The sequence below is a fragment of the Patagioenas fasciata genome, chromosome 18 (assembly GCF_037038585.1).
Source record: "Patagioenas fasciata isolate bPatFas1 chromosome 18, bPatFas1.hap1, whole genome shotgun sequence".
Classification (NCBI taxonomy): Eukaryota; Metazoa; Chordata; class Aves; order Columbiformes; family Columbidae; genus Patagioenas; species Patagioenas fasciata.
The window spans coordinates 3,460,324-3,482,646 of record NC_092537.1 but is presented as its reverse complement, the minus strand read 5'-3'; the positions used below and the strand labels follow the sequence as shown (position 1 = coordinate 3,482,646).

The window sequence follows — 22,323 nt, the reverse complement described above, 5'->3', positions numbered from 1 at the left end:
ATAGCTTTCTATTGCTGATTAGATCATCAAATTACTTATCAAAGTTGTTTCTGCAGTGATGAGATTTGTGCCTTCTAGGACAAGATCTTCACACCTTAATATTTGAAGCTTGACCCAAATATTTCCCTAACAACCTGACTAGCTATAAATAGTTGTTAGCATCTTAAAACTTCTACAGACTTCATACTCTTTTTACCAGGACATTTTTTTAAAATTATATTGCTGCTAAAATAAACAGTACCATATACTCCCTTAGTCTCATCATATGATCACTTGCGTTATCTTTGGCAAACGTGTGACTGATATGAATCAGTGATCTCATTCCCTTGTAAGAACAGTGCTAGAAAAATTACATACACTCTCATATACTGCATGGCAGCACAGTTCTACCTCAGCGCTCTCACACAGAAAAATGCTGATTACCTTAGAACAACTGTATGTAACATTTAGTTGTATCCCAAACGGCTGTTCCTCACTCCACAGCTTGTTCTCTGCCCACTACTCTGTCTGCTATAGGCTAAATCTAAGTGGAATATGACAAAAGTCTTTGCACAAATGTCACTGAAGATCAGCACTTTCTGTATTTAGGACTTCCTCAACCCTTAGAGCCACTCCTCGAAGATTTCATTACTGTAACACCACCAGCTGCCTTGCTCAGTATCAAGAAAATGTTATTTCTCACAAGTCTGCTGTTTTCCTACTGTAAGCGAAGGACATACTTCTTACACATTACAAATCTTTCTAACCAAGAACCATTGTTTCTTGTCTTCAAGCTTTCTTTTCTTCTCTTAGTTCAAACGTCTCAGCAGATTCAGAAAACTACTGCAAATGGCAAAGGTAGGTTCGCCTTTTTTTTTTTTGGTTTGGTGCTGAAATCAACTGTTAACAAAAAAAAATAGAGAAGTGATTGAAAAATGTTCAAAGCTTTCACGTAAAATTAAAGCTTTGGCCCCTGTCTGTGCAGTGAGGCAGTTTACAAATTTCTATCAAAAATTAACTGTTACCTTGCTGACTTGTATATGCAATCAAAATTGCTTTAAGTTGTTAAAACATATTGTTTCCACCTCTAGAAGTGTCATAATTTATCTTAGTTATGACTGGTTTCTTGCCGTTTTCTATGAAAAGACACTAAAGTTTTTATGACAAATTTATCTGTATAATCTCATAAGAGCAAACTATTTTGATATCAGAAGGCTCCTGCTGCTACTATTCAAAAGTTCAATCTGCCAGTTTACATATGGCCACAAATAAAATACTGCTTTTCTTTTCAGCGTCACATGCTACCTCTCGACTAGCGTATCAGGTTACTTTCTCCTACACTTTACACTTCTATTATTTTCATTGCTGCTGTAGTTCAAAAGTATTTTTGTTGGTTCATCTGGATACATCTGTTGGCTTTGTGCATGAACTCTCTTTTGTATGAAGACACATGTTTTTCCTCAAGTGTTTGAAGCTGTATACTGATTTTGAAAAAAAATACAAAGCTGTGTTGCCTACTACCAGAGGCGGAAAAAATATCACCTGCTATTCCAACTAAAATAAGTATAGCCTGGTCCTCAGCATATTTTGGGGAAAATCTGAGACTTTCTTGGATAATAGATGCAGTGAACTCACTCAGAAGTTTCTCCTTTCCAGAGATGCTGTCCAACCCCAGGCTCTTACCTCTTGAGGGGACTTTGAATGTCATGATGAACCAGAACGTGAGCCTCTCCTGCCACGTGGACTCTGGATCTCCACCTGTCAGATACACATTATTTAAACACAATCAGAAGGTATCCACTTTAAACAGGCCAGACTTGACCCCCGGTTTGTTTAACTTGACTATCAACTCTGCCAGTGATGTGGGTGAATACAAATGCAAAGCTGAGAATAACATCACCAATGGTGGAAAATACAGCAAGAGTCTCAGCTTCACCCTTATAGGTATGTCTTGCCGTACACCTTCTCAGCATGTTTTATTTTAGGAGCACATAAGCCATGCAATGCAGAAGTCAGGGGTTTGATTGCAGCAGGTACTGTTTCCAGAGCTGAACTTTCCTGCAAACAGCTATTTTTACCGTAGGAGTCAGCAGGCAGGGCTGTTCTGATCTGGCTCACCAAACTGTCCATCCTTGATGCCCATTCTCATTTGCTGATGATGCCACTTAACTCTGAGTCTTGCTTTGGAGCTTGTCCCGTACACAGTGATGCAGCCTTTTCAGTTTTCTTTCCACAGAGCCAATTTCCAAACCAGTGCTGAGCTCGCTCACTTCTCAAGCAAAGGAAGGCCAGAATGTGACCCTGTCTTGTCTCTCAGTGAACGGCTCTCTTCCTATCACATACATATTCTTCAAAGGAAAAAGAAGCATCTCTCAGCCAGTGAAGATGCAGAAGAGGGAAGCAGCTATGATTTTTCTATTTATCAATTCCTCTAGTGACTTCGGAACTTATAAATGCAGAGCTGAAAACAGCTTCCGCAATAATACAAAATACAGCAACAGTTTCAACTTTACATTAGCAGGTATGCATGCATGAAACAATTTACCACTGTCAATAAACAGGGACCACACAAAATTTAGACTGTTGTAACAATGCAAGTTTTTTAGCTGGAAATTTTGTTCCTGTAATATAATGTTAAAAATATATTTTTTTACAATTAAAAAATAACCTCCTAGTTTTTAAAATTAATGCAAACAGATAGAATTAAATGAAGCCTAGATAGTGGTAGAAGTTGAACTAACCATGAAGGCTGATTGTAAAAGATCCACTTTTACAAGACACCCCTGGTGTACCTTGTGGAGGGTCTCATTTCATTTTTGTCTCTGCTCCTGTGAAATGGAGAATCTACCAGCGCCAGCAAAGTCCATTCCTCCTGCTGTGTGCGTGTGACGGGGCCTCTCCTGAGTGGTTACATTAACCACAGTTAATCCAAAAGCTGAAAGAAATGCACAGTCTTGATTTTAACTTACAGAAAATACTTAGAATATGAATCGACATTTCATTGCATAAACAACTTTTTTTTCTTCTTGGCAGAAGAGAGAAGCCATTCTCAGCCCCTGATAATTTCTCTTGTGCTGATCTTGCTACTATTCATAATAGGATTTGCTCTGGCAATTCCATTTTTCATAATTCCTTCATATAAAGCAAGTGAGTTGAATGTTTGTTTCATTTTCCAGAGGTGCACATTTATGTTGTCAGTATATTTTAGTGTGTAAACATCATGTTACAAGTAGAATTATGCTCTTGGTATTTTAAGATGCTGTCAAGTCTCCTCTTAAGCAGCATAACCTACTTAACAAGACACTGACAAGGCAAAACCTTCAAGTTATGTTTTAGATGGTAGGTCTGGGATGGGAGATGCAAAACAACATCTAATTTAACACACATAAATGTTGGAAGGAATTGGACCTCATTGTTCTTAGTTAAGAAAGGAAATTCCATTTTAAAACGGCCTTGGTTAAGAAATAATTTTTGTAATGATAATAACATTATCTGAGATCTTTAAATATTCAAAACATATCATGGAACGGTTTATTTCACTGTAATAAAAATGATATATGTATATAGGCATGTGCTTCTTCTTTTACAATTTGCAGAAAAATTTAAGTCTACTAGGTCCTCAACTGGCCTTACTTCAACAATAAATGCAGAAGAGGCTGAAGATGATGTCATATACACAGAGATTGGTAAGTTCATGTTACTCCCCATGCAGTCCTGAAACTTGTTTGTGGGAGTCTGGCTGAAGAATGCTTTGTCCTATGTGTAATACAGGCAAATTTCTGCAGGTACTGCAAAAGTAGCAGAGGGGACACTTAATACCACTCAGTATGTGAACAAATGCTCCTACTGACTGTGCCTAGCAGGGCGTTATTTGAAGACCCCCCAGGATCCATATTTAGCACAACCTGTCAGCCATGCAGCCAAAGCTGCAATTGCTTAAATGAATGGAAGTTCCATACAAAAATCTACTGTAAACAGAAGTAAAATGAAGAGTTGTGTTTGGGAACTCATGGTGAGGATTGGAGTGGCCATTGCAGAGAAAAAGAAAAGACAGCAAGTAGGTTGGAGGTGCAACACCCATTTGCCAAGAGCCAGAAGTGGGCCATATGCAAGTTGTAGCAAAATAAAACTTGCGTAGTTCCTCTGTTCTGTTCAAAGTTGTTCAGTACACGAGAGTTCTTTATTCCATATTTCTTAGCTTTGCAAGACTGAGTTCAAACTGAAATTATGAAGCAATGCTAGACAACAAAGCAACTGACTTACGTTAAGGCATTGTACTATTTCAGTTGCAGAAGCACAGCAGATTTATATTCGGTATGGAATCGCACTGCTTTATTTCAAGATTATTAAAAAAAAAAAAATCTGGTTGGTCTTGTAATTAACTGCAGCTCATCATCTTTAATCTAGAGCCTATTAAACCAGAAGAAGAATATATCAACATTTCTGTTATTAGAAGAGAAGATGAAAAAGGTAAAAAAATTCAAGCTCTACTATTGGAATATCTGATACACACCAATGTGTTCTGGGGGGATTTTGCTGGGGGGAGGCAGGGTGTAGACAGCAGTTACATGCTGAAACAGCTTACTACAAAGAAATTAAAATAACTTTGAAACTTTTTTGATGGGGAAAAAAGCAAGCAAAACCCCCCAAATAAAAATATTATCAACATACGATGACCCAAAAATTCAAAAGCCTCATTATGAAACCATGCAGGAGATGTTATTAGTGACCAGGTTACTGATGGCATATTAATTCTTCTGTTGTGTATCTGTAACAAAATAAATGAAGAATGAATGATGTTATTCTGGCATTTAGCAGAGAAGAGGACATGTGCTACAGTCTATTCAAAGGTCCTCATCAGAGACTGAGTACCAGGTAAGATGTCTTCTGTAATTAACTTAATCATGTATTTTTATAGAATCTTTCAGCCCTCAGATGTGGTATCATGAAATCTGCACAGAAAGAGATGGTGTTTTGATACTAGTTTCCTAGCAGACAGGCAATATTGCTCGTTCTCTACTAGCAAGCAAAATCCCCAAGTCATAATCTCTATGGATTTCAATTTAAAAGCAGAATGGATAAAAACTGGAATTAACAAAGACCCAAATAGCAACCCCATGGGACAAACAACAGTTTATTGCTCACATAGCTCTATGAAAAACCAAAACTAAACAAACCAACACAATCACTGTCAGGTAAGATCCTGCTGGACACAATATATAGTCTGGCATTATATGCATCTGATGAATAAATAGAAAGGCGTAACTGATGTAAAGTTTTCACCCAGACCTGAGTTCCTCTACATTTAACAATTCTCCTGAAACAGAAACTGGGTAGTGTGCAAACATAAGATAAACAAAAGGCTGTAAGTCAAGTACTAAAATAAAAATATCCCTAGTGTGTTGTCCTCTTAGGCACACACTAGTTTACCATTTATTTCTTCTATTTCCTCTGTTACACTTGATAATGTATTTCTGATTTTTACATTTATCAAGTGCAAGATGAAGTAGCTTAAATATTGAAGAACTGAGGCCATGTGATTCAAACACTTTCCTACAAACAGGTACTAGAAAGATACTGATGCTGGTAAAACATTTAAGACAGGAAAGTATTTTACATAAAACACCATTTTCTGGCAGAAACCTTAATTGTGTCAGCAATACACAGTTGAAAGATAAATTTTTAGGTTAGGATGGAATATTTTCAGTAAGGCAGTAAAACTGAAGACATGAAAGCAGTTATGGTTAACCCTGCTAATGGGGAACAAGTTCATCCCTTCCCTTTTCAAGGTAACCTGGAAGACCTATACGGTCTGGATTTGACAGAAAACAGATGCACCACTTTCACCAGAACTGTTTGCAGAGAAACCAGTCTGTGACACCATTGAAGCCAGTCCAGGCACAGATATTTAAGAAATCTATTTTATTCAATGAATTTAAATTTACACGTTTTTGGCCGCTGTTACATACTTAGATAAAAAGTCCTTCAGCCTAGAAATGTGCATCATTTCCTTCATCGTGGTGTCTCTGCTCCTCAGCTGGACCACTCCATTCTCCAGAGTGGCATCAGTTATCAAGACCGTGAAGAGAACACTCATCTCATCGTACCTGTGAAGAAAAGAGCACACCTGCTACTGCTTTTGGTGTACGAAAAATTCAGATAAGTTATGTACAAATGACCACAAGCTGTAAATCTTTATTTTTGCTATACTGTGCAAAGGCCTGTGTGAAGACACCAGTTTCCTTGTTGCCCTTCCTTGCTTTACTGATTATGTCTTCAAATTATTTAGTTACTTTATTACATAACAAGAATGTTATTTAGTAACTTGTTACAAGAGTATTTTTATAAAAGCAGACTATATTGTTCTTCTGTTACTTAACAGCCAGACTTACTTTGAAGACTACTGCACATCAACAAATAGCTGTATTTCTTTTCTCTTAGGGAAAAAATATTCATCAATATGCTCAAGATCCATCAACAGGAGTAGCAATCTGCTCCAAATTCACTCTTGATCAACAGCTCATATATAAAGCCCTCACTGGAATAGCAGTTTCTATCTCAACAAGTAACTCCATCACATACACTTATTTACGGTAATCATTCCAGGCTTGACAAACTTTTAAGCTCAAGACTAGACACAGTACTTCACTTCATTTTAGAAATTAACTATCTGACATTGCTCTTTGTAATAAAATTAATTGAATCCAACTTTATAATTCGGGATATATGCCTTCAGTCATGCAGTTAACGCACTCAATGACTTTTTATTGGAAACAGGCATATTTTCACTACTCCACAGAAAGTAATTTTTCACCGTCACAGTTTAATTGTTGTAAGACTGTTTCTCCTTACTTTGAATAAAGCTGTTCCAGAGATGCCGGCACAGTTTCAAGATAACCTGGCCATACAGAAATTCTGTTTTCTGAGAGTTCATTGAACAATCCTTGACAAACCTGTGTTTAAAAACAAAAGTTAAATGAATTTGAGGGTTTGGAATCATACACAAAGAAACCATTAAAACTCTAGTATGTGTGGTATTCACATTCCTAGCTGGTATTAATTTTCTGGCTGAAATAATCTCAAAGCAGAAAGCAGCCTGGCAATTAAATCTCCATTTCTATTTAAAAACATGCAACATAAGCTTCCTCCCTTTTGTGGGGACTGGCTTAATGACTGACTTAAGTAAAAACTTCTAAAAAATCCTTCTGAAAATGTGACCCACACATTAAGATAATTCTGAAAAATTAAGAAGTTCAGAGGGATTTTGTTATTTATTTTTCTTAATTTTGCATGGAACAAATATCAGCTCTATTAACAGTACTAAAAGCAGCGTGTTAACATGAGGAAGGCACCTACAACCTGCTGTTTGCAGTGCTCTCCTTCGGCCATGACTCTCAAGCTGCACGGGGAAAGCACCTGAGATCTGTACAACCTCAGAGAATCAAAGTACAGTATGATTCTCCCCAACGGAAACACTGTCCGAATTATAAAAATGAAAATAGTTTTTCACAACGTACCTGTCTCATCTCTGTTGTTGGACCTTTACCTACATCCAGGGCCACTTTGAGAGGTGCTAAACAAGGATGAAGCTTAAGTACCTAATAATTTTACAAAAAACAACAGATTACTAAACATATTTAGTGTGCAATTCTAAACAGACCTAGGAAATGTTAATTTTTCTCACAGAGGCAGTCCCATGGGGCAGTGAAAAATGTCCTGCCTGTACCTGCTGGGGAAGGGAACGGGATGGCGATGTGGAAAAGGGAGATATTTTTGTGCTTCAATTTACCATGTTGTCTGTGGGTTTTATACTTAGACCTGCCCCTGCCCTCCATCTACAGAAAGTTACCTTTCTCTGGGAATTTTTCTTTTTAGTTAATGGATTCTCAGCTAGCTGTAGGGAATCAAAGAGGTACGCTAGTGCTCCTCGGTCCAGGTTCCCACTCACAGACAGAACGTGGGGAATAACATTCTTCCTCCCATCTCGGCCCTGGAGAGACAAAAACACACCCACAAAGTGACACCTCAAATAGTGCCTCTCGTTCACTTTAAAGGTATAATGAGGCACTGAGCTCAAGCACACTTAAAACATTTAGAATACATTCAGACATATATTTTAAAAATTTACCAACAATTGTAAACTTGTAACAATAACTAGCCAAGATTGTAACACTGGGGAAATCAGAAGATCAGAGCAGGATGGGATTATTTTCTTGTCCTGCCTCTCTGATCATAAATGTGTATCTATGACCAATAGACTTGAAAGCCATTTACAGCATTTATAATCCATTAATCCACATATACTTCTACATGTACGGAACTGGACAAGCGACAAAAAAATTTACAGTTTGTGATGTGAATTTAACACTGCAAAACATGGACTGAGTTTGCCTTGGCATCTGCTCACAGATAACTGACAACAGCTGTCTTGTCAATATAGCTCATTTCTCATTTCAAAGAATTAACTCATTACTAAAAAACCCATAAAATATTATTTTATCTGCTTTTGATAATGAAGGTCTGACTGCAGAGTATCAATTGTATTGTTTTTACAACAAAAGAATAAAAAGATAGTCACATGCTAAGCAACTGGACCAGCAAAGAAACCACTTCTCTCACACACTGTCATCTTTATCAAAAAAGGTTTTTAATATAGTAAAGCTTACAAGCAATTTTGAATTATCCCCTGGATACATTAGTAACAGTTCAGTATCACCAAGGTTCTTCAAAGTTTCTATTGTTTCTGTCCCCCAAGGAAATCTGTAGTTTAAGTTAAATCCTCTTCTTCCTTCTTCATCCTGAAAGTCACTGCTGCTGAAGTTAGACGGGCCTACTGCAAACTGAAAACAAAAAACAGGAGAGGATCACTACTGTGTATGCTGTATTAACCACATAATGTGTAATGCAAGCCAAAGCCTAGGATTTTCAGCACGAGATTTTTATGAATTATAGCCCAAATCTCTTTATTGTTTCACAGCATTTTAATCTCGAATCAATTACAAACACAAAACATTTGCCTGTCTGCAAGTCATGTTGTAAACTACTTAACAGGTTTGTCATAAACTTACTTAGTTTTTTGGTTTCTCACAAGAAATATATGCAATTCCATGACAAGAACAAGCAAGCAACATAATGCCATCAAATTCATGAGGGCGTCTATCCCCCCTGTTTGAGATACAAAGGACCAGGCCAAGACTTCCCGCTTGTACGCTGCTGTTACCTTTCTCCACCATTGGAGCCTCTGGCGTAACCAGTAATCGAGCCACTGTCCTGCAGTTCTGGGAGAACTAAACCATGCAAGCAAAGATGTGGTCCTTTCGCCTATTCTTTAAACAATAGCAAGGTCAGCAAGTTAACTCCTTAAAAAACAACAGGGAAAAACCAAGAGACACTATTCAAAAATAATCCAAGAGTGAAAGAAGCGCAAACAGTTGGTTTAGGTGTGAAAAGGGATTAATTCCTCTGCTACTCTACCTTCTAAGGTTTTTGTTGTGCTGTTCACTTTCGGGAAGAGTGTGAAAACACACTCCAATCTGAGCCAGGCCACACGGCAGTCTTTTGTTCGTCAATTCTAAGCAGCTTGTATATTGTGCCAATGCACCTGTCAAAAGACAAATTGCTGATTCTAGCAGCCACAGGGGAAAAAAACATATTTTTTTATTGTTGCTATGTGCAGTCCAACTAGCATCGATGCTTTATGGAGATCAGCTCAGTAGTGCAGCCTCACTTCTTCTGCTACTTTGGCAACTGCGACTTCAACGTGCCTTTCCCCTCATTACAAGGAAAAGCATCCAATGTGCAACTTCAGAATTCGTACTGCTCAGGTGCTTGAAAAGGACACAAACTCACAACGTGCACAGGAAACATCCCCAGAATCCTAACACAATGGAAAATCTCCTGCTGCTTCGCTCCCCATAAGAAAACAGCGAGCAGGCTGCCGGGAGAGCCGCTCAACCCGCTGAAGGACCAGGGACCCACCGGGCAGGAGGCTCTCCCGGAGCGTCCCCGCGCTCCGCAGCTCTTCCTCCACAGCCGGGCCGCCCCGGAGGGCTCCGCGCAGCGTCTCCGGGTGCAGCAGCCGCAGCCCCAGCCCGGCCCGCGGGGCGCCGGCGGCGGGCGGGCCGTGGATCGGGGCATCCACCGCAAACACCTGCTCCCGGGAAGCCACGGTGGAGTCCCACCACTGGGCCGCCAGGTTGTCCCGCAGCCCCACGCCCAGCGGCCCGAAGGCCGGGGGGCAGCCGCTGAGGTAAGCCCGCCAGGGCCGCGGCTCCGCACCGCCCCGCAGGAAGTGCCGCCGCCGGCAAACCTCCAGCAGCTCCTCCCCGCTCGCCGCCTCAGCGCCGCCGGTCACCGCCGCCGTGTAAGGCCGCGCCGGGGACCCAGCCTCCAGCCCCTCCGCGACCCTCAGCCGCCGCCTCAGCACGGGAGCGCGGCGGCACCACCGGCCACCTTGGCCGCAGCCCAGCGCCATGTTCCGCGCCTCCCGCCGCCCTCATGGCTGGGGCGGGGGGGGTGTCAGAGCGGGCGGTGCGCATGCGTAGCCTGTCAGGATGAGCGGGAGCGCGGCGGCCGCGCATGCGCGGTGGCAGTCGGCGACCTCCCGGGGACGGCGTTTGTGCCGCCGCGTGTTCTCCTGGGACGCTCTGTCGTGTGTCGTGTCCTTCGCGGCCGGGACCCGGCTGAGGCAGCGTCCGACTTCCCCTCTCCGCCCCGGCAGCCTCGCACCGTTCTGTGGGCTACAAGCGGCGTGTGTGTGTGTAGACCCTGCCCTTCGCTGTCACGGGAGCACATCACAGCTGCAGAGGAAGATTTATGGGGGAAAACCCCCCACGGAGCTCGCTATACAGAGCAGCTGTGCGTTGCTTTGCAGGCCTGGGGCAACATCAAGTCTCTCCCCGCAGAAGGCAGAGCTCAGCTCCCCGTACAGCCCAGCAGAGGAGCAGTGGAAATTTCCATCCGTGCTTAATCACCATCTTGTACCAGGGCCAGAAGGTGGAGCTTCAGAGAGGAGGAACGGTTCTGCGAACTGGCTGTCACGGAAGATTCCCGTAACGTCCCAGTGAGGGGAATAACCTCGGCCTTCGAGCTTTATCGCCAGCCCGCGGGCTGGAAACACAACGCGTTAGTGGGGCACTGGGTCAGCGGGAGGAGCTGCTAGTCCTGGGCGCAAAAACAACTTAGAACTTCCATTTCTATGGCAGATTGGCCATGAGCTCTATTCTACCAGAGTTTATTGTGAAAGCTGTGTAGTAGAGCTCTTTTTTAATATGTTTTTCTGTGCAAATATTAAGAAGGGTACTTCCCTTCCCCTGAGCAAGACTATTCCACCTCAGGAACATTTCCCTTAAGTGATGGGCATTTGGAAGCACCGTAGGGCAGAAGAATTTCAAGATAAGGTCCTGTTCCTCAGAGTTGAATAAAAACTACCCAGAGCACACCTGCAGGAGACAGAATCTTGGAGGCCAAGTTTAAAATTACTCCAGCCAGGTGCCAGCTTCCACCTAATTACACTTCAAGTCCACCAAGAATCTACAACCTTGAACAACCTGTACTGAGAAGGCACCAGGTGCAGCTCTTCCCATCATTTCCTGATTAAGCTTCCAAAGCACATTTTCAACCACTGTGAGTTGCAAACACCTTTTCTGGGTTTCACTTCAACAAATGTGGTTTGTGCCATCTCCCATCTACAGGCAGAAAGAAGCTGTTTGTTCTTTGCACCAGTTAAAAATTACCCCAATCTGTCACTCTTAATTTACAAGTTGTGAATTTTTTGTGTACATTTCTAAGTTTTCCAACAAAAACTTTTCATGCATTTTGTTTTGGGTAACTGACCTAGAAAGCTAGCAATTAACACACGGGATTTAAAACATAAATAACCCTCGGCCTCCTTGTCTTCAACACAAATGGCACTAGCAAGGGGAATTCTGCAAATACAATTAAAAAGACCTTCCCTTGCCACCACCAGCTTTAGACTCGAGTGTAGTTATTTCAGGACTTCATCTGGAGTTGTCAGTACTTTGTGGTCATTCACAGTTGCTGTCAACTGATAAAACTCCATAGAAAAGACAGAAATACATAATTAAGAGGCAGATTAGGCTGTGGTTAAGAGCAGCACAAGACGAGCCTCAGAGAGAAAAAAAATCACCGACAGTTAAGCACAGACTAGCGAAAAAAAATATAAAGTATACAAGAAATAGTGTGACTTGAGTTCAAGATAGCCTAGACAGAACCTTGCCTTGATTTTTGCTGATTCAGCCTTTATTTCATCAAGCTGTAGTTAAGCATTGTTAAACTTGAAACTAATTGTTACTGATAAACAAGTAAGAGGAAGGATCTGAAAGTACTAACTGGAAATTGAATACCCTGTACTTCAAAGCGTTAAGTACTTTAACCCCAGGATCAAGTATTATTCCAGCTCTGCTCCTAGTCAAGGAAACACTGTTGCTTTGCTCAGCAAGGGCAGTGCCTTAGTCGCATCTACTAAAAGCCTTGGGGGGGAAAAAATGCATTATGTTCATAAGTCAACAGAGCCCACTTCCCTCCTCCCACTTCCATAAAGAAATCACTGCTCAATACCAGTTTAAGTATAATTTGAAGTTTTAATACTAAGATCTTCCCATTTCTCTGAAGCCCACACGAAGCCCGCATGCTAACTCACAAGGCCTGACAGCTGCAGCTACATCACGCTCAAGCCTGGTCTGCACATACACTCTTGTGAAGGCGACAGTTATGGTGCTGCAAAAGCTTCCTACGCTCGGAGCGGCTCACTAGCAACACCACTGCGGAGTGTGGTTCGCCAGGTTTTCGGCTATACCGTTACTCCAGTGGATCTTTTCCAAAAACTGGCCCTACACTAGCGAGACAAGGCAGAGAGTCCTGTTCCAACAGTTACTTAGGAGCCAGCTTCAGTTTTCTTCCCCACGGAAGCAGAGCCTGCCATGCTAAGCAATCTAGCCCAATCAAGGCAAGGCTGTTTTTTTTTTTTGTATAAGCTTAAATGTTTAATCAGACACAGTTGAGAAACCTTTCTAGGATTTAATATAAAAACATTTGACATTCCATTAATGTAAAGTTATGCACATGTTGAGAAAATTGCCATCTGAAAGAAAATTCGGTCTTCAAATATCTTTATTGGAAGGCCATGCATTGCCTTCTGTTACTGTATTTCAAATCACTGTACATTTACTTTGAAAACACTGTCTGCATTTTCTAGTACAAAAAACTAAAAATTGTTTCAGGAATGTAGAGAAATATTCAACTTAAATAGCGAAAAAGTGCACCATAATTACTGCTGCACTGCAGTCATTTCTGCATTTCCCATTTCTTAAATAACTATCCTGTTTTGATAACACACAATATAAAGAGCAATTATGAAAAACTGAGACATTTAAATACACTAAGTTATTGAGAGTAACTTGTTGGCATTGGGTAACCTATCATAGGAGCAGCACCAGTGGCGGGATACGCGTACTGCTGCTGGTTCATGCCATTGTGCATGTTTGCGATGTTACTGCCGTACTGCTGGTCATAGCCATTCTGGTAAGCTCCTGCGGGGTTGCCGGCCCTGAAGCTGGCCTGCATGCCTGCAGCTGCAAAGCCATTGCCAAAAGGAGTTCCGTTACTGAAACTTTGGGCACTGTAGGCCCCGTTTTGAGTTTTTGCTCCAAAGTCTCTCTTGCCTAGCGCACCATAGGTTCTCTCAAAGTTCTCCCTCTCTCTAAAACTACTAAATCCACCCCTTTTGCCCGCAGAGTATCTGTCACGTCGATCACCTCGGGAACGACCTATCAAAAAAGACAAGACATAGTTATACCATACAGGCTGCATTTTACATACCACATTACTTCAGCTCACATAGCACAGGTTTGCCTTGCTGGGCTGTCTTCATTCAACTGGAGTCTCCAGTTGGATTTTTACTATCTAGATGAAGGCTATTCTGACAGAGAAAGCTGTCTGACCTCCGAGGAGAATCATATACTCTCCCCGCTAACTTGAGTGGTGGCATCAAGGCCAAAAGTCACTTCCGTCTTGCCAACAGGACACTTACGTCTCATCCATACGAGAGAACGTCCCAAAACTAAGCCCTGAAGTGGTTTCTTTCAGAGCAAGTACTCCAAAGTTCATCTTTGGCCAACACCAGCCACAGGTGCACCACAGCGTGAGTGTGGAGCATTCAGGGACAGGGGGTGTTGGTTTTTTGTCATTGGTGTTAATAAATACCTTTCCAGGTCACCATAACTGGGAGCTAAATCACCTTCCACATCCATTTTGGAGAGAGGTTGGAGGTGGAATTTGAGTTTCCATTTTGTTCCGAGAGGAAAGCTAGGCACTGTGGTCAAGAACTGTTCTTACCTGAACCTCTGTCTTCAATCAACTGAAGCAATTTGGGGTTGATGGCTTGATTAGCCTCACGAAGCACAGAGATGAGGTCATTTACTTGCTTAATATTGTTAGGAGTAAAGAATGTGTATGCTGTGCCTGTTTTGGTACTGCGGGCAGTTCGTCCAATTCGGTGGATATAGTCCTCTGAGGAGTTAGGGTAGTCATAATTGATGACAAATTTCACATCTTCCACATCTGTAAAGTGTTGCAGTGTGGCAAAAAGCAAGGTACAAAGTTTTGCACACCACAACAGCCAAATCGAAGATAAACATTAGACAATAGTACTTTAAAGGAAATAATGGCTGCAAAGAAGTGTGTTAGAATTATCCATTTCTGCATGAGTATTGTGGAAGTGAAAGTTATGCACACTCCGTCTGTTCCCGTCTCATCACCCACCCTGTGATCCAAAACCTTACCATAAAGGAGTATGCATTTGCTTGTCATTCCCAACTCAAGAGTCCCCTTTACAAATCATCAAGTGACATCTGAATGCTTCTTGCAGTAGGGCCACTAAAGCTCACAGCAGCCTCTTCATGTGCTCATTTGAGGACCTTAGAGTAAAAACATACAAGGTCCTTCACATACACACTCATTAGAAGCTCAAAAAAAAGGGGCCACACTGCTCGTCTTGCCAAGACCTTTGAACCGCAGCTGCAAGAAAAACATACCTGTCCCCCCAAAGTCACCAAGTTGTTTTTATGCACTGTGTCTCGTCTAGGCAAGCGCTTCCAAGAAGCCAGGGTTCACTTGAGAATGTGTCTCTCTCTCTGGCAGGTCTCGACATGACGACTACATATAGGTGGAGGAACTTCGACTTTCAAAGGCATTTGAAAAGCCATTGCTTTCCTGCCCCACTTGCTACAGTGAGAGGTGGACTTTTTTTTTTTTCTCAGATTTCATGTGCCAGTACTCACCAATTTGTACAAGGCTTAGTACATTTTAAAGCTGCTCTCTCCATTTCATGGTTGGAAAAAAATTTCATTGAAGTTTGTAATTATTTTCTTCGACATTTCAGCAAACTCACTGAAATTCAAAGACCCACAGATCACAGCAGACAGTATGCACAAAACTAACAGTACTGCACCATGGCAAATCATGCAAAGCATGGAGAGAAGAGAAATACCAGGGGCAACGTGAACTGTGAATGAAACTGCTTATTTCATGAGAGAACAGTTTATGGGGTAGTAGTTTAAAAGATGATCTTTGCCTTTTGAAGATTACTGGCACACAATGCTCTCAGCTTTCACCTCTCTATTTGACTGGAAGCAGCCAGCCGATCACTTCCACTAGTCCTCCATCCCCCTCGAGTCCTCCGATTGTCATGCCTAGGCCTTGCCACAAAGACTGCACCTTTATGTGAAGAAAACTTAGAAAAATGCAGAGGTTAAAGAAAGCAATAGACTTTCTTTAAAAAGCTTTGGGCAACTGGCATTACGAGTTGTACTAACCTAGACCTCTGGATGCAACATCTGTAGCAATCAGGATCGGTGCTTTTCCATGTTTGAATTCTGGAACACAAGCAACTCATCAGTTTCTTCGTTAAGTAACACAGATGACATGCTTGGAGAAATTGCTGAAATACTCACCATTTAGAACCCAGTCCCTTTCCTGCTGACTTTTATCACCATGAATGCCCATTGCTGGCCACCTGAAAACACACAATTTGATTGACCTCAGCCCACTCCTTGAGCCACTTGATTAGTCAAAAATATAGCTACTGGCATATTCCAGACAGCTCCTAGAGTTAGCTGTAGCTGACACCTGGTGTCACTGTATTTGACAGTTTGGACACCATAGTTCAGAGGTCACTCATGAAAAATCAGGAGTGCCGTCAGACCATTGGGGTGGCTCAGTGAAGTTCAAGCTATTAGACTCACCCATCTCTCCTCATTTTCCTGGTAAGATCATCACACCGTCTTTTGGTTTCCACAAAAACAATTGTTTTATTTTCCTTCTCGCTCATTATTTCTTCCATCAAACGGATAAGCCTATCATGAAGAAATGATTGTTAGAGCTGGGATTGATTTGTACTGTTCAAGTTTGGTTTTCCCAACCTGTGTTTGACTTTTTTAGTGGTCTCACACTACTGCCAAAAAAGCCATAGGCAAATTCATTTCACCCTTCAAATACTAAAACTATCAAAAACCCATATTGGATGCTTTTCTCCTACATAGTACTTACTTGTCGTCTTTCTCCACATCATGACACACATCCACAATCTGAAGAATGTTGTGGTTTGCACTGAGTTCCAGTGCACCAATGTTGATGTGCACATATTCTTTCAGAAAGTCTTCAGCCAGTTGCCTCACTTCCTTTGGCCATGTGGCACTCCACATCAGAGTCTGCCTGTCGGGCTGCAGGAAACAGTGAGGTCAGTACAAGATCAACAGGCAGTTATGTCAAATGCCCAACCAAGAAAAACAACCTACCCAGACAAGCCTGAATATTTAACTGTGCTGCCTTTGCTTTAATGTGCACAGTGGCATTTGTTTCTGTGATAGCAATAAATGTACAAGCCATTTATACTCACTCTTATCTGATCCACAATTTTTCTGATCTGAGGTTCAAATCCCATGTCAAGCATCCTGTCAGCTTCGTCAAGGACAAGGTAAGTACACCGCCTGAGATTGGTCTTTCCAGCTTCTAAGAAGTCTATAAGTCTTCCAGGTGTTGCAATGCAAATTTCCACACCTAGAAAACAAGCCGTAAAGTCAGCTGAAGTGGTTTTGACATCATCTCATGCAGAGAAGCATCAAGGCTTATCCATACCTCTTTCTAAGTCACGAATTTGTGGTCCCTTTGGAGCACCTCCATAAATACAGGTAGACTTCAAACGGCATGCTCTGCTATATTCCGCAGCTACCTGCTGCACTTGTTGAGCCAGTTCACGAGTTGGTGCCAGCACAAGACACTGGAAATAAGATGCCCATCTTTTAGCTCAATAGCTATTTGGAGGTTCTAGTCTGACACTAGTTTTAAATGAAAAAAGTTTATCATGTATTCCTGCAGTGGCAGAATGACTGAAGTTGATTCAAGTGGCCCAAACCATCAAACTAAATTACCTGGCATCTCAGTTACCAGACACTGACCTATGCTGTGCAGTAAGACATCTGAAAGTCACTAACTTCCAGAGGACAGCAGTTTCCAAAATGGGACATCTAGCCCTGTTCTGTACAATTTTAAGGACAATCCAATCAGATTTTATGGAATGTTCTTGGGAAACTACCAAAACATGGAATCACTGTAGTTATACAGAGAAACAGAATACAGCCATGCACTCTTATGGGCATGGACAACTGGACTGCAAAAAATGTTGCATTCTCTAGAAATTAAGATCCCCTTTCACTTCGGGATACTCACAATAGGTCCATCTCCTCGCTCCAGGAATGGCTGATGATTTATATGCACAATAGCAGGCAACAAGTACTGTTTGGAAGAAAGAAAAGTCTCATTACAATCTCTTCCCAGAAATGCTCAGCCTGCACTATGCCAGGCCGTGCTTCCACTGCTAAAATGCAACATTATTCCAGGCTACAATCAAAACTTACAGACAGCGTTTTCCCTGATCCAGTCTGTGCCACTCCAACCATATCCAATCCACTCAATGCAACAGGCCAACCTTGTGCCTGAATAGCAGTTGGTTCAGTGAAGTTCTGCCTCTGAATTACTTCCATAACATTTGCTTGAAGAGAAAATTGAAACTTATTAGCTTAGAGACTTGGTCTTAATCAAACCTGGAAGAATGACTACTATGGTATTTTTCACTTACCAGGAAAGTTAGCTTCATAGAAGTTTATAATTGGTTTTGGACAGTTATGGCCTCTAACTGTAACTTCTTTGCTTGCTCTGTACTGTTCAACTTCTTGCTGCAAGGCAAAAATCCCGTTATTATCTTTTAAGTTACCCCATCTGTGCCTGTTGGGCCCCATGACCCTCAGCATGTTTGCACTTTTTGTTTACTTTTTTGCATGAGTCAGATAGGGTACATACCACAGTACGTCTAGCTACATCAGGATGTTCTTGATAGAAGTTCTTCTCAAATTTGGGCAGCTCATCTAAATTCCATTTCTTTTTTGTAAGTTTTTCCCCAGGGTTTCCAAATTTCTTCCCAGAGAGAGGTCCACCTCTGCTTCCTCCAAAACGGGGGGCTCCAAACCTAAAGAGGATCATAACACAGAATCCAATACAAAGGTTTTGGTCCTCCTCTTATACAACCTAACTACTATCTTTATGGTTCATTCCGTAACACTACAATCCAGATTTATAAACTCCGCCTACAGGATACTGAAACTTCAAAAAAACCACATTTTAAGTTGTAGATCCCACAACGCGTCTATCTACAACTTATATTCAGGTGTTAAGTTTAACACATATCTTTGCAGCTTCTATAAAATAAAATGGAAATGTCTATTAAGAAGTCCCAACATAGGCAAAGTACGGACATGAAAACCTTTGTATTACCCCATAATCAAAATGGTTTCCCACCCAATCGACGCCTGCTTTGTTTGTCAGCCCGCACAAAGCAGGCGGGGGCAGTTATAAAACCTTGGCACGACTTCCCTGTAAACCATTTTCTGGTACGCAAAACCCAGACTTCCCTCAGCCACCATGCGGTTTACGTTGGCATTTTAGGCCAGGCCCCTCCGCTCAGCAGAGGTTTATCTCCAAAGCCCGTCCTGGCAGCCCCGGGGCGCAGCTCAGCCGCGCCGAGCCCTGATCTGAGGATCTAAACGGACCCCGATCGCTCCCGGGTTCGGCCGGGCTGGGAACGATCGTCCGAGCACAACACAGCGCTCCCAGAGGGGACCTGCCCGAGCGGCCGCTGCTTCCTGCCAGCGCTGTTTCCTTTGTCTCTCATTTCTGTCTACGCCACATTTTCCAGCCGCTGCCATTTTAGAGTCTGAGCTGGGCGGGGGGAGGAGGAGGAGGAACAAAGGCAGCAGCCGGCATTTTGATTTCCCCTCAGTCGCCGCATGGCGGGGCCGGCCATTAACATCCGCTTACACAACACAAAGCGGAGCCGGCCGGCTTCTGCCAGCGGCGGCCGGAGCCGCCGTCCCTTGCGAGGGGGAAGGGAAGGAAGCGGGAACCGCCCTGCCGAGAGCTCCCCGGGACTTCGGCACCGCCGGAGCGCCCGGCCAACCTACTGACCCACAAAGCCGCCGCTCCCCAGCCCACCCCCGCTGACGGGCGGGAAGAATCCAGCCCTGCGGGGGGCATCCGCACTCGGGGGTACGGCCCTGGGGAGGTGGGGGGGAGGTCGAGAACCTTCCCCCACGACCCAAAAAAAAAAAAAAAAATTCACGAGGCGCACCCCCAAAAGCGCTCTCGCACAAGGGGGCTGCGCTGAGGACGGGCCCGGCCCCGCCCGGATCATCCGCCGCCCCCTCGTTTTGCGCTCCTAAGGCCAGTTCCCCTCCCCCGATCTCCCGCCGCGAAGCTCCGGAGGCCTCGAGACAGCAAGAGCTAAGGAGAAGGGCGCCAGGGCCCAACCTCCGAGACTCGCCGCCATTTTAAAGGGCTAAAAAAACAACCACCACAAGCCCACGGTCGGTTTAAGAGTCCGGACGCTGGCGGCGGCTAGCGCCAGCCGGGCCCCCGGACTCACCCTCTGTCCCTGTCGCTGGAATACCCGGGCATGGCGATGGTGGCGGTGGGCGAGACGATCCCGGTCACTTAAAGCGGGTGGTGAGAGGTTGGACGGGATCCGGCGCCGTTGGTGGGGGCTGCTAGGTGTAGAGCGCCGCGCCGCCCGGATGCCGGTTATATAAGGGGCCGCGGGGGCCGCTGGGAACCGACTGCTGACGCAGGCGCAGGCCCCGCCCCCTCTGTTATGTAAGCGGCCAGAGCCGCCCGCAGGCCCCGCCCCCCTCCCGCGTGGGCGTGGCCGCGGCTCGGCCGACTGACCGGCTTCTGCACGGCCGGGCGGAAGTTCCCCGCCTCTTTTGGGCGTGGCTTCAACACGTCACTGCCCGCAGCGCCCCGCCCAGCGCGACCAGCGCTCCCCTCCCCCTCCCCGCCCGCCCACGCACGGAAGGGCGTGAGGGGCCGCGCACGCGCAGAGCCCCGGAAGGCCGCGGCCCAGCGGCGCCGGCCCGGCCCCGGGCTGAGGCTTCACCGCCGCGAATCCGCCTGACAGAGACGGGGATTTCCCCGCTCGCAGCTGATAAAGCGCAGCCTGATGTCTTTCAGCCTCCTGGTTTGCCCGCTCTGCTCCCGGGAGGCAGCGCGCTCAGGGTGGGCCTGGGCTGAGAGAATCCTGAGCTTCACTTTGGCAGTGACATTCCGCGAGATCAAAGCCTCGCAGTTTGAACTGTTTGTGAAAGGCCTCCTGCGACTGCTCCGACAAATAAAACGCAGGCCTAAGTGGAACTGCTACGTTTTACCTCATAAGTGATAGTTGGAGGAGTGGTAGATTGAGCCACATGCCTGTCTGGGATTTCTGAGACACTAAAGGAGTTAGGTGTGCAGATCGTCGTGATATGAACAGGTTGGACACAAATAATCATCACAGCAGATTATTAAATGCTACTTCGAGCAGCCCCTTTAGGCTGCTACCCATTGCCTGGGCACTTCTTTAAGTATTAAATACATGTGATTCGAAACAGTTACTATTTTTATCGTTTCAAATTCCACAACAAGCAATTCAAAGGTCACGAGAAGTGCAGCAGTGCACTGAAGGACAGGGCTGTTCAGAGATAATAAACGTCAAGTACCTGACCTGTCTGGGTACCGCATTGCTTATCTGCCCTGCTTGCCAGCTTGAGGTCTAACTTGAATGTCTTGCTACCCGAGGACTTAAGCACGCAAAAGGGGAAGCTTGAAACATAACTATAAGCAGCCATATTGCCAGACCACTTGTTTTAAGCAGCAGCCAATGCAAATGAAAAGGAACGAGAAATGGTGTTAACAACACTCCCCATTTACATCCTCCCACCCTCAAACAATCCGTGCATTAAGGCTTTCCCAAGACACAATGTAACTGGATTCGATGGGCATTTCTTCTCATTTTTGTTCTGTTCATGCTCTTAGCTTCTAAGATACCAAGACAACCTGTTTCACAGTTTATTTGTACACAACATGAAAAACATTTCATTTTCATTTTCAACACTGCCTGGTGAGAACAAGGGGAACCAAACTAAATGAGTTATTAGAAACGGTAATAATAGTCTATTTATTTATACCCATTAATATCTTCTAAGTCCCCCCCTTTGTAAACCAAAGCTGCAGTCTTTCTCCTTTAGAAGCAATTTCCATGATCTCTTCCTCAAAAGTCAACACCTAAGTTAGACTTATCTTTGTTTTTGAATAGCCACAGCTGTTCCTCCCTCAGCAATTTGAAATACCACCTTGATACATCACTTTTTCTTCTTACTAATTTGCTCTTCTAGTAGCACTTCAATTTGACTAGGCTCCTTGACACCATCTCCTGCAAATTTCTAATAGGGGATCCTCCTTTTCAGTAGGAGTTAGTGATTTAATATAGCTTGTTATAGATTTTTTTTCTCCAAAAATACTGCTTTTGACACTCTCTACCTACTGACCCTGTAGACTTCTTACTTCTAATGAGTCTGAAAATGGCTTTTTGCAAAGGCTGTGAAAACAGCAAATTGTCCCATCTTTTCATGTACCTATTTACTGTAGCTTATTTTGAATTTTTTTTGTTTGTATATATTTTAGTGGTTCCTGTTACTGTGGTGTTTAACTTTGCTAAGGTTTTAAAGAATTGCAAAGACTAAACAAACACAAAACCTCATCTCTCTCTCGCCTGCACACATTTAGTCTGCAAGTAACCCCTTTTGATTTCCTCTTTCAAACAGCTTCCTCGTTTTGTGTTCCACCCTTCAAGTTAAACATCACTGATCTTCCTGAGCTCTCTTCTTACTTTGAGCCAACATGGGTGAAACAAATCAACACAGCTTTACAGACCTGCGCATACATCAAATTGAAACCTAGGTT

The 22,323-nt window shown here is 43.5% G+C and overlaps 3 protein-coding genes across 8 annotated transcripts; 1 reads left to right on the top strand and 2 right to left on the bottom strand.

The window, feature by feature from the left end:
- The first annotated feature begins 442 nt into the window (after positions 1 to 442).
- On the top strand, positions 443 to 7,491 carry MILR1 (mast cell immunoglobulin like receptor 1). Of its 5 annotated transcripts, none has more exons than XM_071816469.1 (9): positions 444 to 702; positions 793 to 837; positions 1,636 to 1,923; positions 2,216 to 2,500; positions 3,013 to 3,126; positions 3,576 to 3,665; positions 4,387 to 4,449; positions 4,798 to 4,854; positions 6,017 to 7,491. In XM_071816469.1, the coding sequence occupies exons 1-8, from the start codon at positions 669 to 671 to the stop codon at positions 4,845 to 4,847; spliced, it is 969 nt and encodes a 322-aa protein (XP_071672570.1). In that variant the 5' UTR covers positions 444 to 668; the 3' UTR covers positions 4,848 to 4,854; positions 6,017 to 7,491. The 5 variants fall into 5 exon arrangements, with proteins under 5 accessions (XP_065708668.1, XP_071672570.1, XP_071672568.1 ...); XM_065852595.2 differs by having other exon boundaries at positions 445 to 702; positions 4,795 to 4,854; XM_071816467.1 differs by having other exon boundaries at positions 444 to 837.
- Positions 5,885 to 10,520, bottom strand: POLG2 (DNA polymerase gamma 2, accessory subunit). Its single transcript, XM_065852593.2, has 8 exons — positions 9,958 to 10,520; positions 9,454 to 9,580; positions 9,200 to 9,305; positions 8,646 to 8,819; positions 7,829 to 7,969; positions 7,497 to 7,577; positions 6,832 to 6,932; positions 5,885 to 6,086 (listed from the first exon to the last, which is right to left on the bottom strand). Exons 1-8 carry the CDS (start codon positions 10,451 to 10,453, stop codon positions 5,921 to 5,923), a joined length of 1,392 nt encoding a protein of 463 aa, XP_065708665.1. The 5' UTR covers positions 10,454 to 10,520; the 3' UTR covers positions 5,885 to 5,920.
- A 2,041-nt stretch (positions 10,521 to 12,561) lies between these two features.
- DDX5 (DEAD-box helicase 5) lies at positions 12,562 to 20,125 on the bottom strand. 2 transcript variants are annotated; one of them, XM_065852092.2, is made up of 13 exons: positions 19,997 to 20,125; positions 18,355 to 18,520; positions 18,134 to 18,230; positions 17,913 to 18,046; positions 17,725 to 17,790; positions 17,134 to 17,275; positions 16,895 to 17,055; positions 16,546 to 16,718; positions 16,242 to 16,352; positions 15,951 to 16,012; positions 15,813 to 15,872; positions 14,335 to 14,559; positions 12,562 to 13,766 (listed from the first exon to the last, which is right to left on the bottom strand). In XM_065852092.2, exons 1-13 carry the CDS (start codon positions 20,002 to 20,004, stop codon positions 13,384 to 13,386), a joined length of 1,788 nt encoding a protein of 595 aa, XP_065708164.1. In that variant the 5' UTR covers positions 20,005 to 20,125; the 3' UTR covers positions 12,562 to 13,383. The 2 variants fall into 2 exon arrangements, with proteins under 2 accessions (XP_065708164.1, XP_065708163.1); XM_065852091.2 differs by having other exon boundaries at positions 19,973 to 20,121.
- Positions 20,126 to 22,323: the final 2,198 nt, after the last annotated feature.